This window comes from Hypanus sabinus, chromosome 18 (genome assembly GCF_030144855.1).
Source record: "Hypanus sabinus isolate sHypSab1 chromosome 18, sHypSab1.hap1, whole genome shotgun sequence".
NCBI lineage: Eukaryota > Metazoa > Chordata > Chondrichthyes > Myliobatiformes > Dasyatidae > Hypanus > Hypanus sabinus.
This window is the reverse complement of record NC_082723.1, coordinates 54,217,040-54,230,264: the sequence shown is the minus strand read 5'-3', so window position 1 is coordinate 54,230,264 and position 13,225 is coordinate 54,217,040. Positions and strand designations below refer to the sequence as shown.

The window sequence follows — 13,225 nt, the reverse complement described above, 5'->3', positions numbered from 1 at the left end:
GACCTTCTCTGCCTCACCAAAAATGGCGCGGATGTGGGGCCATTCGAAAACATCGCGGGATTTGACCCCTGTATAAATTCAAGCGCGAGATTACAGTTTCCTCTTCGCTTTCGCGTCGGTGACGGTGCAACTAATTTTCGGTCGTCCCGAACCCGGGTTCATCCGACACCTAAACCGTGCGCCTCTGTAGGTCAAAGCCAGCGCGATGCCTCCTAAATTTGACCCCAACGAAGTTAAGATCGGTGAGTCTGGTTTGAGGGAGGCGGCGGCTAGGCCTGGGGAGTTTAGGCCCCGCCGGGCCCTGGGCCGCCGGCGTGTTTCCTGGGCACGTGTCCGGACGGGTGCGGGAGTCGTGAAGCCGGTTTGCCCGTGACTGCTAGTGGTCCGTACCCGGTCAGACTTCTCACGACTGACTGTCCCGTACCCGGGATGCGTGTGCATGACCGATGTCTGATAGTGGTCCACCCGAAGAAGGAAGCGGGTGAACGGCCGCCCGGTATCGCCACAAGGGATCCTTATTATTTGGAAGAAGAGCCTGCTTTGCAGTTATGTCCCCCTCACTGTGTTTTCTGTGCCCGGAATTCCCCTGATGGCCAGAAATCTCTATTCAGAGCCGCTTCTGAAGAAGGGTCTCGGCCCGATATGTTGACTGTTCACTCTTTTTCGATAGACGCTGTCTGGCCTGTTGAGTTCCTCCAACATTTTGTCTGTGGCTTGGATTTCCAGCATTTGCAGATTTTCTCGTGTTTGGTCAATTTAGCCCACATGAAGTGTCGTTCATGTCTTTTCACACATCCTGGCGTTACTGCGAGGTTTAAGGGTTGAGAGAAATGATTAAATTAAAGACGGTACTTAAGGAGTCCATTTAGAATGTGCTGACACAGAAAGAGCGTGCAAAGCAACTTGCAGGGCAACGTATAAACCAATTTGCAAAATGAGGATGAAACAATAGCTTGCTGATTAAAGAAGCGATACGGGTAACGGGAAGACATGCTTAACGGTTGAACAATAACGGTCAAAATGCGCTGAGGCTGATAAGTGGGCCAAAGGGTAATCACATTTGTAATTTTGTAATGAGATTAAGGAAGAATGTCTGCACCTCACATGGGTGCAACTCACAAAGTCGTAAACAAGTAGGGTATAAAAAAACTGTGCAAAGTGTAATTCGGCACTCAATCTAGCAGGAGCTGGTTGGGTCCGACTCTGCAGACTCGAAAAATAAAGTTTACCGTTCTGCAAATTGCTGAGACTCAGTGTGTTTCTGACAACGAGAGGTCCCGGGTTCAAATCCCGGACGATCCCCCACGTTGTCAGAAACACACTGAGTCTCAGCAATTTGCAGAACGGTAAACTTTATTTTTCGAGTCTGCAGAGTCGGACCCAACCAGCTCCTGCTAGATTGAGTGCCGAATTACACTTTGCACAGTTTTTTTATACCCTACTTGTTTACGACTTTGTGAGTTGCACCCATGTGAGGTGCAGACATTCTTCCTTAATCTCATTACAAAATTACAAATGTGATTACCCTTTGGCCCACTTATCAGCCTCAGCGCATTTTGACCGTTATTGTTCAACCGTTAAGCATGTCTTCCCGTTACCCGTATCGCTTCTTTAATCAGCAAGCTATTGTTTCATCCTCATTTTGCAAATTGGTTTATACGTTGCCCTGCAAGTTGCTTTGCACGCTCTTTCTGTGTCAGCACATTCTAAATGGACTCCTTAAGTACCGTCTTTAATCATTTCTCTCAAGGGTCACTTTCAGTGAAATAATGGAGGGCCATCTCATGAGAGTGGTGTTTAGATTAGTTTATATGCCACGATACAATGAAATTCCTGGCTTACATGAATATCATGATAATCGGTAAACATTGTGTTAACAATAAACCCAACAATAGAAGCAATGACAAGCGCCGAAACAGCCTAATGGTCGTGTGAGAACAGTACCCATTGTAACAGGCAACCAGCAACGTCTGTGGTGGAGGTCACCATACCTGGTCAAGACTTTGCATCAGGACATTGGTACAAGTTGTAATGTCTTGCTAATTTTTCTTTCAAGTTGCACTGTATCTTGGTTTAGAAAGTGTCACTGGGGCAGGTCCTGGTGTTCTGTATCTAATTCCATTTGACGTATGCCGTCAGCGACCGTTTGCAGCTGAAGGGAGAACTCACTAGTCATTATAATTATATAAGGTTAGTTATAAGATAATAGGATTTTAGATAAAGTAGATAAAAAGGCATAAGCAATAAGTGATAAGAAATATTGTATGTGTTGTGGCAACTCAGAACTAGTTGATTTGTATTTGAACTTCTTCCAACGATTAGATAAGAATCAGGTTTAATATCACCACAGGTGTCAAGAAACTTGTTCTTGTTGCAGCAGGGACAATGCATAATAGAAAAATTGTGAATTACAGTAGTTATATAAAGTAGCTAAATTAAACAAGTAATACAAAAATAGAAGTAAAAGAAGTAGTGAGGTAGTGTTCATGGGTTCAATGCTCATTCAGAAATCTGATGGCAGAGGGGAAGATGCACACAATAAATGTGGTGTTGGGCACGAATCCACATGGATTAAAGAGATTAGCTTGCATCAGTGACCAGCACGTCCATTAGCTGTGCTGGAGGCAGCCTGCAAATGTCACCTTGTTGCTGGCATCAACACGACATAGCCGCAGCTTACTCACACGAACCTGTATGAGGGGGGGACCCATGCAGTCAAGGGGAGAATGTAGAAACTCCTTGAAGACAGCTGCAGGAGTTGAACCCTGATTAATTTTAGAGCCAGTGCTGTAACGTGTTGCTTAACTGCAATGATCCCGTGCTGTCCATTGATTAACAGACAGGGCAAAAAGAACGTGTGGCTCATATTTGGGTTGCGATTCTATGCTTAATGGGTTGCTGTATGGATAGGTGCTGAGAATCTAGTTCTTCCATAATCTGTCAATACTGTATTGGGAAAAGGATTGAAGCATTTTTTTTAAATGGCGCAGACTGAAAGGAGTTGGTGCTCAGAAGCACCTGTCCTGGCAAAGTTGCATGCCAATTTACAAAATGTAAGTAGGAAGGCAAATATTTAGTTGGTTCTCACAAGGATTAGCTGGCTGGTGGCGTAGTGGCATCAGCGCTGGACTTTGGAGCGAAGGGTCCTGAGTTCAAATCCAGCTGGCTCCCTTGCACGCTTTACATCTGTGGAAAGCTGGGTTGGGGGTTGAGCTAGCAACTCGGCCTCGTAAAAACGAGAGCCTGCTAAAAAAACCACTGTCACAACGGTGTCCTGATGACTCCATTTGGGGTTAAGGGCTTTCTTTTTCTTATAAAAAATTGATTACAGCCCTTGTGGGCTGCTTCTGCCTTCTGGCCCTTGGTTAATTTATGGCTGTGGGAGCATGGCACAGTTCCATTTAAATGAGAGAACTGATATCTCATTGCAGTATAATGGACTGCTGCTTAGAATCAGTCCCTTGGATGGCCCAGCAAACATGTTACCCTAAACCCCTCCATCTGCAAAATGCAGCAAAACAGACAATCTGAATAGCAGATGAATTGCAGTGGTTATATTGTTTTGTAAAACATGTCTGTCTTTTGTCTCCATAGTGTACCTCAGATGTACGGGTGGTGAAGTTGGTGCAACTTCTGCTTTGGCTCCTAAGATTGGTCCATTGGGTCTGGTGAGTCTCCACACCTCTTCCCTTTCAGTATGGCTTTTATACAATTCTATGTGGTTCAAGACTCCCTCAATTTAAAAAAAATATTTGCTCCTTCTGCTCCCATATAGTCTCCCAAGAAAGTGGGTGATGACATTGCCAAGGCTACAGGTGACTGGAAAGGCCTTCGTATCACAATCCAGCTGACCATCCAGAACCGACAGGCACAGGTAAGGAGCTGAGGTGTCTGCACTCAAGCTTATTTAGTTTTGTAAGAGTGCTGTAATTTTAGTTCATTAACTGCAGATAAAACTACAGTAGTCTCTTGGATCACAAATGTTAGAGGTACAGAACAACAGAGTGAGAGTAGGGTGTGGTTACTAATGTGGTATTTCCTATTGCTGTCTACCCAAGTTGGTCTTTTCTGCTACAAAATCAGGCCATATGGGTGGAGAGAGGAAAGCACCAGGTGTGTAATATTATTGGGGAAAGCTGTTTTTAGACCTCCAAGTTGGCTCCATGTAGATTGTGCCATTCTTTTTCTGTCCTTGCCTTGTGGGTTTTCTGTTTTGCTGGAGGTAGAACATATTAGGTTCATGCCTTTTAAAGATATGAATTTGTAAAAAGATATTTTACAAATATGCTTTTTAAATTGTCCCACATTACTGGGGCAGACAGTGCCATGTTGATAAATGGGTGATGGTTCTTGTAGAATATTCCACTGAGAAAGATGGTTATTTGTTGTACTAAATGTGTCCTGATTACTGCCATCATAACCCAATGGTCCAGTGGCAACTAGACACTTAAGTATTTTGTGTACATGGGTACTCCATTAATGATTCTGTGCAGTGAACTTGTTGGTCATTGCCCTCTTGGTCTTGAGTCAAAATCCATGTGGCCTTGCACTTCATGTACATTCACTGGATGAATGCACTGCCATGAAGGTAATCTAAATCACACTGCAGCCCTGCACTGGTGCTCCTACTGCAATAAAACACTGCAGAGATTTCTGTAGAGTGAACCATTGAAGCATTGGGCAGAACCTGCCCCTGGGAGCTGGTGTTGGTGAAAAATGTGCTCAGGGATGCACCCTCATCTGTATAAGTCATTCTTGGGCAGTGGCAACATGTGCTCCATTTAGTAAGATCATGCTGATCTGGCTACGGACTCCGTTTACCTACCTGCCTTTTCCCTGTACTTTGTGTGCATAGTGTTTTAGTTTGATGCCTTCCTTTATTACTTTAGTTATCCAAGGTTGGCTCCCCCTCCACTTGTCCTTGTTTTCCATTATAGTCCATTATAGAACACCGTATAGTCTGTGTTCCAAGTCTACACTAGTCAAATCCTCCCTCATCCCATTGTAGTTTCTTTTGGGCAGTATAGACTGGTTTTGGATTAAACTATTGAACCCTCTATTATATAAGAAAATTCAATCATACTATGATCATTCTTTCCAACTACAAGAATTTTACCTCTCATTGCACAGGATCAGATCTAAGATAGCATTTACCCTTGTAGATTCAGTAACTTGGTCTGGAAGCACACTATCAGGTTTATTTTATGAAGTTCTGAAGTGTGCCTTGGCCGATTTGATTGCCTTGATCAATGTGCGAGTTAAAGTCCCTCATGACAACTGTTATTCCATTATTGTATGCAGCAGGTATTTATTGGATTATTGGCATTGTAATGTGCCTAAATGTTTAGGCACATCCCAGTGAATTTTTCTCTTTCTCTGTGCACATTGATTCAATTGCTGCTCCTTAGATCTTAATATTAAGATCTTAATCTCAATATTGCTCTGATCTTGTCCTTAATTACAACTGCTACCCCACCTCCCTTACCTTCCTGCCTATCTTTCCATATTACCTGATATTTAATTCTCAGTCATCTCCACTCTTCAACCTCATTTCTTTAATGGCCACTGATGGAAATTGCTGTCTACCACTTTGGCTGAATGCTGTTTCCTTGTGGAGATTTTTCTATCCTGGCAAGCTCACTGGTGGCTATTACACAGAAGAATGACCAAGCAGTAGGGGTTAGGAATAGAGGCTAGAATCTGTCAACACATGCAGCATCTGCTACCAGTCCCAGCCGTAGTTTAGACCTATTCTGCCCAGGAAGCAGCCTGATACCCCTTAATCTTAATGCTGAGCAGCTGCAGCTCATCCAACTTGTCCAATACAATCCCCACAGGGAGTCACTGCATTTGCCTAGATAGATTGCTCCGCATGCAGTGGTAAGATTAACTGTTTAGTTACTGTTAAGAGTGCTGTCAAGCCTGGTCTCTTGTCCAAGTTCTTTGGAGAGCACCCTTTTCAGGAACATACTTCTCAATAAAATGCTGTGGTAGCATGATGGTTTGCACGACACTTACAGCTCAGGGGGTGGAGTTCATTTCTATGCTGTAAGAAGTTTGTTCGTTCTTCGCTTGTGGGTGGGTTTCCTCAAAGATGCACTGGTTAGTAGATTAATCGGTCATTGTAACTTCTCTTGTGGTTAGAAATAGGTGGGTTCCTGGGCAGAGTGGCTTATTGGGCCTGTTTTGTGATGTAGCTAAGTAAAAAGTAAGATGTTTTACTGGTGGAACCCACTTGTGCTTTCCCTCCTGGGTAATGTGCCCTGAGCAATAAGTTAAGCTTTTCTGTTGCTGGTATCAACTGAAGTGGGATGAGTTTTCTGCATTTCTAACCACTGTTCCCTTCAATTCTGGAAGCAGCTGGAGGTTTGCAGTGTTACTGAAATCTCTTGTTCATTCTCGGAGTGGCTTTTCTGGGGTTTTAAATACTTCTGGGAAATGAATGGATTGTTGGAGCTGATTTTTAAAAATGGTATGTCGCTTTCACTGTTGTATCTGGTATTGATGGCTGTGTTTCATTTAAAGATTCAGGTTGTCCCATCGGCTTCCGCCCTGATCATCAAAGCTCTGAAGGAACCACCCAGGGACAGAAAGAAGCAAAAGAATAGTAAGTTCCGATGCAGTGTGAAAGTAAAAGTTTCCAGTGAAAAAATGGATGTTTTGATTTCAATTTGCGGGGGGGAGAAAGCTTGGCCATGTGGATTTCCTCAAGATACTTACTGTTAGTGCTGTGCAAGACCATTGGTCATGGAGCTCCCTGCTTATGCTCTAAATGGTGGTATTAGTGTGCTGTTTGCTTCATTCAAGCCCATAGATAGAACATGTGGTTCTTTATTGGGCAGGTGGGCAGTTTGTGATGGGAGCTCCTTACATCGCACGTATATGAGTTCCAATGTATGGCCTCTGTTTCACTACCATTGTGAATGCATCTTCTCTGCTTTGAGTGATTCACGTATTGGTGAGGATGGTGCATTTCCTCAAGGAATCTGAACACATTCTTGAATCATTTAATCAATGCCTGGTTATTTCTTCCTGTATGAGAGCTCAGAATAGTTTCAATGTTGTTGAATGTGTGAATGACATGGTCTACCCAAAGGAAGCAAATGAGATCTCACTGTTCAGGTATCTTAATTTGCTTTGAATTGCCTATTCAAGGTAATTTAACTCTCAGCAGTATAAAGGGGGCAGGGATCACTTTCACTAATGCCTGTAGGACTGAGGCCTTGGTTTTCACATCCTTTTCCTCAGTTGTCTGAATGTATTGCTAAGCGGTGGCTCTTTGGCTGTGGGAAATAGTTACCGTGGCCCATTCAGGCTGGGTTGTGCATGGGGATTAGGGCAGTGTGTTGCACCTTGCATAAACATTTGCTGGTTAACAGTGAAGAAGTAACCACTGACTTTAACTTAAGCAAATGATGTAAGATGGAGCTGCAAATTCTTAACCGGAGATCTAGGCAGTCTGTTGGTTAAGCTTTGAAATTTGTTTCTGCTGGTGACTGTTAACAGATTGTGAAGAGGCTCCATATTACTTACTGATTTTTAACTACACTTTTTTTTCTAGTTAAACACACTGGCAGCATCACCTTTGATGAGGTGGTTAATATTGCCCGGCAGATGAGGCATCGTTCTCTAGCGAGAGACCTTTCAGGTGGGTACAGTTTGCAGTGCAGAATGGTGTCTGACGTCTGCTCTTCTCTTGTAAGTGTCTGCAGTAATGTTGAAGGTTGTTTTTGAATTACTTCAGGAACTGTGAAGGAAATCCTTGGAACTGCTCAGTCTATCGGTTGCAACATTGATGGCAAACATCCTCACAGTGTCATTGACGACATCAATGAAGGCAATATTGAATGTCCTACTGTAAGTTTAATTACCTTGTGCTGAATTGATTTTTGGTGAATACTGTACCAGGTTGCTTACAAATTTTGTTTTATTTTCAACAGGAATGAAGAGAAAGTGCAAGGTATCAGTTTCCCAGCAAAGTGAAATAAAATCTTTTGAGATAAAGTTTCTAATTTCAATTGTCTTTATTCCTCTGGAGTCTATTCCAGTATATAGACTATTACATTTGTTGTTAGCCCTGGGTGTAGAAATTTAACTTGTTTTGACTAAATTCTAAACTCGTCAGTTTATTGTTATCATGGGTGTAAATACCCAGGGTATAAATACTATGGAAATAAGCTTTTTGCAGCAGCATGTCACATGGTCAAACATAAATAACACTCAAATGCAAATATACTAATGGCACCAGTGCAAGTTGGAGGAAATAAACAGTCTGAAGTAAAGTTAAATCTTTTCAGGACTGTTTAAGAAACTGGTGGCAGTGGGAAAGAAGCTTTTGTTGAACACTGAGGTCCAAGTCTTCCAGCTCCTGGTGGCAGCATTGAGGGGGGCAGTGTGACAATGGGTGACAGATGCCACATTTCTAAGGCATTACCTCTTGTGAATGTCCTTGGTGGGGAAGCTGCACCTGTAATGGAACCAGCCAAGTCTACTACCTTGTAGCCTTTTGTGTTTTTGTACTTTGGAATTTCCATACCAGAAGTGAAACAAGTCAGAGTTCTTTCTGTCTGTAGACATTTGTCGGTCTTCAATGACCAGCTGAATCTCCTAAGTAGAGATGCTAGTGCACTACCTTTATGATTGTATCTGCATCTGTGAGAATGTCCCCCCACTACTCTTATCCTTCAAGAATTTTGCATTTCAATGAAATTTTTCTAGAATGCTTGAGTACAGTCCCTGGATTTCATTGAAAATCTTTTTGCAAATCCAAGGGCACCATATCAACTGGAACTTCCTTATCTATTCTAGTGATATCCTAGCAGTTTAATCAAAATGACTGGCTCTAAATGAATGCATATTGAAAGTTCAATGTAAATTTTTATCGAAGTATATACAATCCTGAGATTCATTTTCTTTCAGGCATTCACAGTAAATACAAGAAACACAGACTCAATGAAAGGCTGCTTAATACTGTTCTTTGCCAGGTGCTCTGTAAATACAGCCTTCGTTACAGATTTCGGGCTACAGTGAAGAAGTTAACACTTACAGAACCAGCACTGCCTAGGAAGATAACCAGAACATCTTTTCAAATTGTGAAATGTAGGTAATCATTCCTTGGGATCCATCAGCTTTCAAGTTGCCAATTACTCCAGTATTATTAATAGGTTACTTTCAATTCCTCATACTGGCATGACTCTTGAACCTTTATGCGTAACAGGCTTTGTCTTCCATGAAGGCTGATAGCTTGTCCCAGTTAGCTTGTCTGTCTTTGGAATGTGGGAGGAAACCAGAGGAAATCCATGTGGTCAAGGGGAAACATACAAACTCCTTACAGACAATGGCAGAATTAAACACAGGTTGCTATGTAAAATAAGGATCCAAAATATCCTTTCACCTAATAGATCCCTCAACAATTTGATCTGGAATTGTATCTCATACAATCCATGAATTCTACAATTAGGCTGATTAAAAAAAATCTAAATGTAGATTGTCTCATAATTAGTGTGTTACACATCTAAATTTCTTAATTCTTGCTGTGCCCAACATTACATCTATTTGTTAGCCTGTAAGATTATAATTAATATTTTCTGCCCTTGCTCAGGCCAAATGAATCCTAATCTGTCACAGCAGGATTATTCCTCACCACTGCACAGATCTCTTTTTCTAAACCACCCCTTTTCCTTCTCTACCTGTCCAATGTGGAGTAACCTGAAATTTAGCTCTCCGCTTTGCTCAGTCTGTTGTCATGCATGTTCTTTCATGTGCTGTTAATTTATTTGCTATTTTGCCAGCATTCAGGTTTTATAACTTGCTCGTTTTAGAATTGTTCAGTACTTTAATCCCATTTGCTTATTTGACTTGCTTCTATTTATTTCACTTGATACTTTTTTTGGTGTACAGCTCCCTGAAAGTTTAAATCCTCTCCTGTTGCAAACTTTTCTAAGAAAGTAGGTCTCAGCCTGTTCATTTTACACAGGTCTCAAATGCTGCAAAAAAAATGCTCTTTGAGAATATCTGCTCTTTAGTTTTTAGTAGCATATGCACTGGAAATAATGCCAAGGTTACAACCTTTGAGGTTTTGCTTTTTGACCTTTCCTAGCTTGCTAAGCAATGCTTAATGCTTACCTCTCTTACCCTATGTCATTGGCACTATGTCCTTTGGCTTTTCTGGCTTCCTTAGCTGTTTATTGATGTCCTTGCAGCAGGAGCATCTGTAGGTCGCAAATGCAACTATGCCATCTAATTAATCACCTAAGCATTACTGCCGTCTTGTGTTGCACTCTGTTGAGATGTGAACAATATATAAGGGAAAATAGTCAGTGATCGAGATCAGCTTAGAAGATGACTGTCGTAGCTTTCATCTATACATGGTGGTTATATGCAGAAGCTTTTTGTCTAGTGGTGTTTAAGCAGCTCTGTGACCAACTTTCCCCAAATGTTCACTACCTCAAAGATGCGCCACTGTGACTGAAACATAATGCTCAAGCTGCTGCAGATGAAGGACTCTAGATCTGGTCATCTGGACCACTGAAATGCTCCAGATCTCTCGCAAGCTGCCTGTGCATTCACTTGGCTCAGCTGCCATGCATCAGCTTCACTTAATTATAAATTGTCGGCTAGTGTTGAGATATTCAAAAGTCCTCACCAACCATCATGCCACACAGATTTTCACAAGTTTGCAACCATAGTGTCATCTCACTACCTCTTCACTCGCACAAGGCTGCCCGCTGAAGATTTGTTCACCAAGGACTGCTGTGTACAAACATGATGTGGATTCCGGGCCCCTTCAAAAGCCAAGAACCATTAGTGTGCTTGATTGCTACTGATTCCCAGTAGTGTTAAGCTTCTCAGTTGAAGTTCCTGAGCATGTCTCAACTGTAAATCACCTACAATTATTTCTCTAGATGTGCCCCATGCAAGCTGTGGGGAATCCACTGTATGTAGGATTTGACCATGGGAAACTGAGCTCAACACTATAATGTCTCTGTTGTCTGGCATCAGGCAGCAAAGATTAAAGAATAGCTGCAAGCCTACAGGAGGCACTCCAATTTACTGATTTGGAGTGGTGGTGGTTGGGAGGCTGCACAGCTTTGTCAATAGAAAGGGCCAGAAGTGGATGTTAAGATAATGTCAGATCCTTGCATTGTCTGTTTAGGTCAGAGGTTTTATCCTATTTGCCCTTTTCAGCTCATCAAATCTCTTAGCACAAAGTAATCTTATTCCCCACTCATAAACGAGAAAATCGGCGGATGCTGGAAATCCGAGAAACACACAAAATGCTGGAGGAACTCAGCGGGCCAGGCAGCATCCATGGAAATGAGTACAGTCGACATTCTGCTGAAGGGTTTCCGCCCGAAACATTGACTACTGTTTTCCAAAGACGTTGCCTGGCCTGCTGAGTTCCTCCAGCATTTAGTGTGTGCTGCTCTTACTACCAACTGTTTTTCCTTGTAACCCTTTGTTCCTCACATCAACTCCCTACCCAAACTAGGTACAATTTACAGTGACCATTTACAGCTTTGTAATGTGGGTGGTGGTATGATTCCAGCCCCCTCCTTTGTGAGAATCGCAAGAGCACCCGTTGGGGGGGGGGGGGTCAGTAGACCCAGGAAGTGAGAGAGAGAGAGAAACGTGCCAAATTGCACGTCCCACCCGGGATACAGAATAAGACGACAGTGACTATTGTCTCATGGAGACCACGTGAAAAGCCCTCGGGTAAGGTGGGCTGGTTGAGAGAGAGGTTGCATCATCCCAACCTGATTGACTCCTGCGATCCCGTGAGGAAGTATAAAGGACAGTCTCAGGGGGACGGCCCCCTCAGACGCACCAAGAAGACACGAGAGAGTGTTCCCGCAGTAGCGGGAAGCCATTCTGAAGGAAGCCACGTGCAGATTCCGGGATTGGAATTTGTGGCTGGAATCACAGAAAACCGCTTTTAACTAACATCGGGGAGAGGGAACCAACGCTCCCCCGATTTCACGGAAGATCCATCAAGACTCGGCAAGTTCTTTCTCTTCTCCCCCAATCTCTCTCTCTCGGTCGCCCCACGTGAAACCCAGCGATTTTCAAAGGGCTGAGGCCTGCAGACTTTCTGAGCGACTTTTATATTTCCAACAATCTATTAACCCCTAGACAACAGCAGAGCTCACTTCTTAATGATTATTACTATACCCACGCTTTAGATTGAGTGTTGACGATGTGCACTATCTGAATGTATGTATTAACCCTACTTTTGTGTCCCTTTATAAATAAAACGTTTGAAAATAGTGACATCAGACTTCAACGGACCTCTCTTTGCTGGTAAGTTCTCCAGTTACCGGATTCGTAACAGTGGAAACTAGAGTGACTGGAGGAAATATATAATCACTGGCAAAGAGTACAAAAGCCACATGACAGCACTGAAGGTCAAACTGAACTGGAACCTCTGCAGCTGAGGTATGTGCCATACTGTCACCCAAATATCTACAATATACCAGTTGATGTACTGTTGCATCAGAGTTTTAGACTCTGTAAAATGTGTCTCATTCTCCTTTGCAAGACAACCCTGGGCTAAATGAGTGCACAAATTCAAGATTCCAGGCTTCCCAATATCAACTGATAATGCTATTAACCCAGATGAGTTATAGCTATGATGGATTCCACTCTGAAACTCTACACAGTACTCAAGGCAGCAGTCATTTTTTAAAAAAGATTATGGCAGGGTGTCCACTATTGATTCTGTGGCCTTTACATTATCCCTTGTTTAGTAGCCGCACTGCACTTGGCAGATGATCCAATTCACAATGTAAGTTGTTCAGCTACTTGGAGTATCATCCACTACATCATTGAATCTCAAAGCTGCCACTGCTGATCTGCTTTCGAGGAACCTTGCAGTTCTTTCTAGCATGAGAAAATCTTGGGCTGGAAATGCAAAGCAATGTGCACCAAATGCTGGAGGAACTCAGCAGGTCAGGCAGTATCCATGGAAAGAATTATTTAAACAGTCAAGGTTTCAGACGAGACCCTTCATCAGAACTGAACGGGAAGTGGAGAAGGAAGTACAAGGGGGCAGGAGGTAAAGCAAAGGGCTGGGAAGTTGATTGGTGAAAGAGATCACGGGTTGAAGAAAAGCAACTCTGATAGGTCAGAAGATCATGGACGAAAGGTGGGGGGGGGGGGTGCAATTACTGGAAGTTAGAAGCCAGAGGACAGCAGATGTCACTGGTGGAGGGGTGGAGCAGTGAGA

The 13,225-nt window shown here is 42.9% G+C and overlaps 1 protein-coding gene across 1 annotated transcript; it reads left to right on the top strand.

Moving 5' to 3' along the window:
* The first annotated feature begins 85 nt into the window (after positions 1–85).
* On the top strand, positions 86–8,004 carry rpl12 (ribosomal protein L12). The gene is made up of 7 exons (XM_059994338.1): positions 86–242; positions 3,595–3,668; positions 3,776–3,874; positions 6,526–6,607; positions 7,562–7,648; positions 7,745–7,857; positions 7,941–8,004. Exons 1-7 carry the CDS (start codon positions 206–208, stop codon positions 7,944–7,946), a joined length of 498 nt encoding a protein of 165 aa, XP_059850321.1. The 5' UTR covers positions 86–205; the 3' UTR covers positions 7,947–8,004.
* Positions 8,005–13,225: the final 5,221 nt, after the last annotated feature.

Coding starts and splice junctions, on each gene's coding strand:
- rpl12 (XM_059994338.1), top strand. CDS start 206: ATGCCTCCTAAATTTGACCCCAACGAAGTTAAGATCG. Junction 3,875..6,525: donor TCCAGAACCGACAGGCACAG/GTAAGGAGCTGA, acceptor TTTCATTTAAAG/ATTCAGGTTGTCCCATCGGC. Junction 7,649..7,744: donor TCTAGCGAGAGACCTTTCAG/GTGGGTACAGTT, acceptor GAATTACTTCAG/GAACTGTGAAGGAAATCCTT.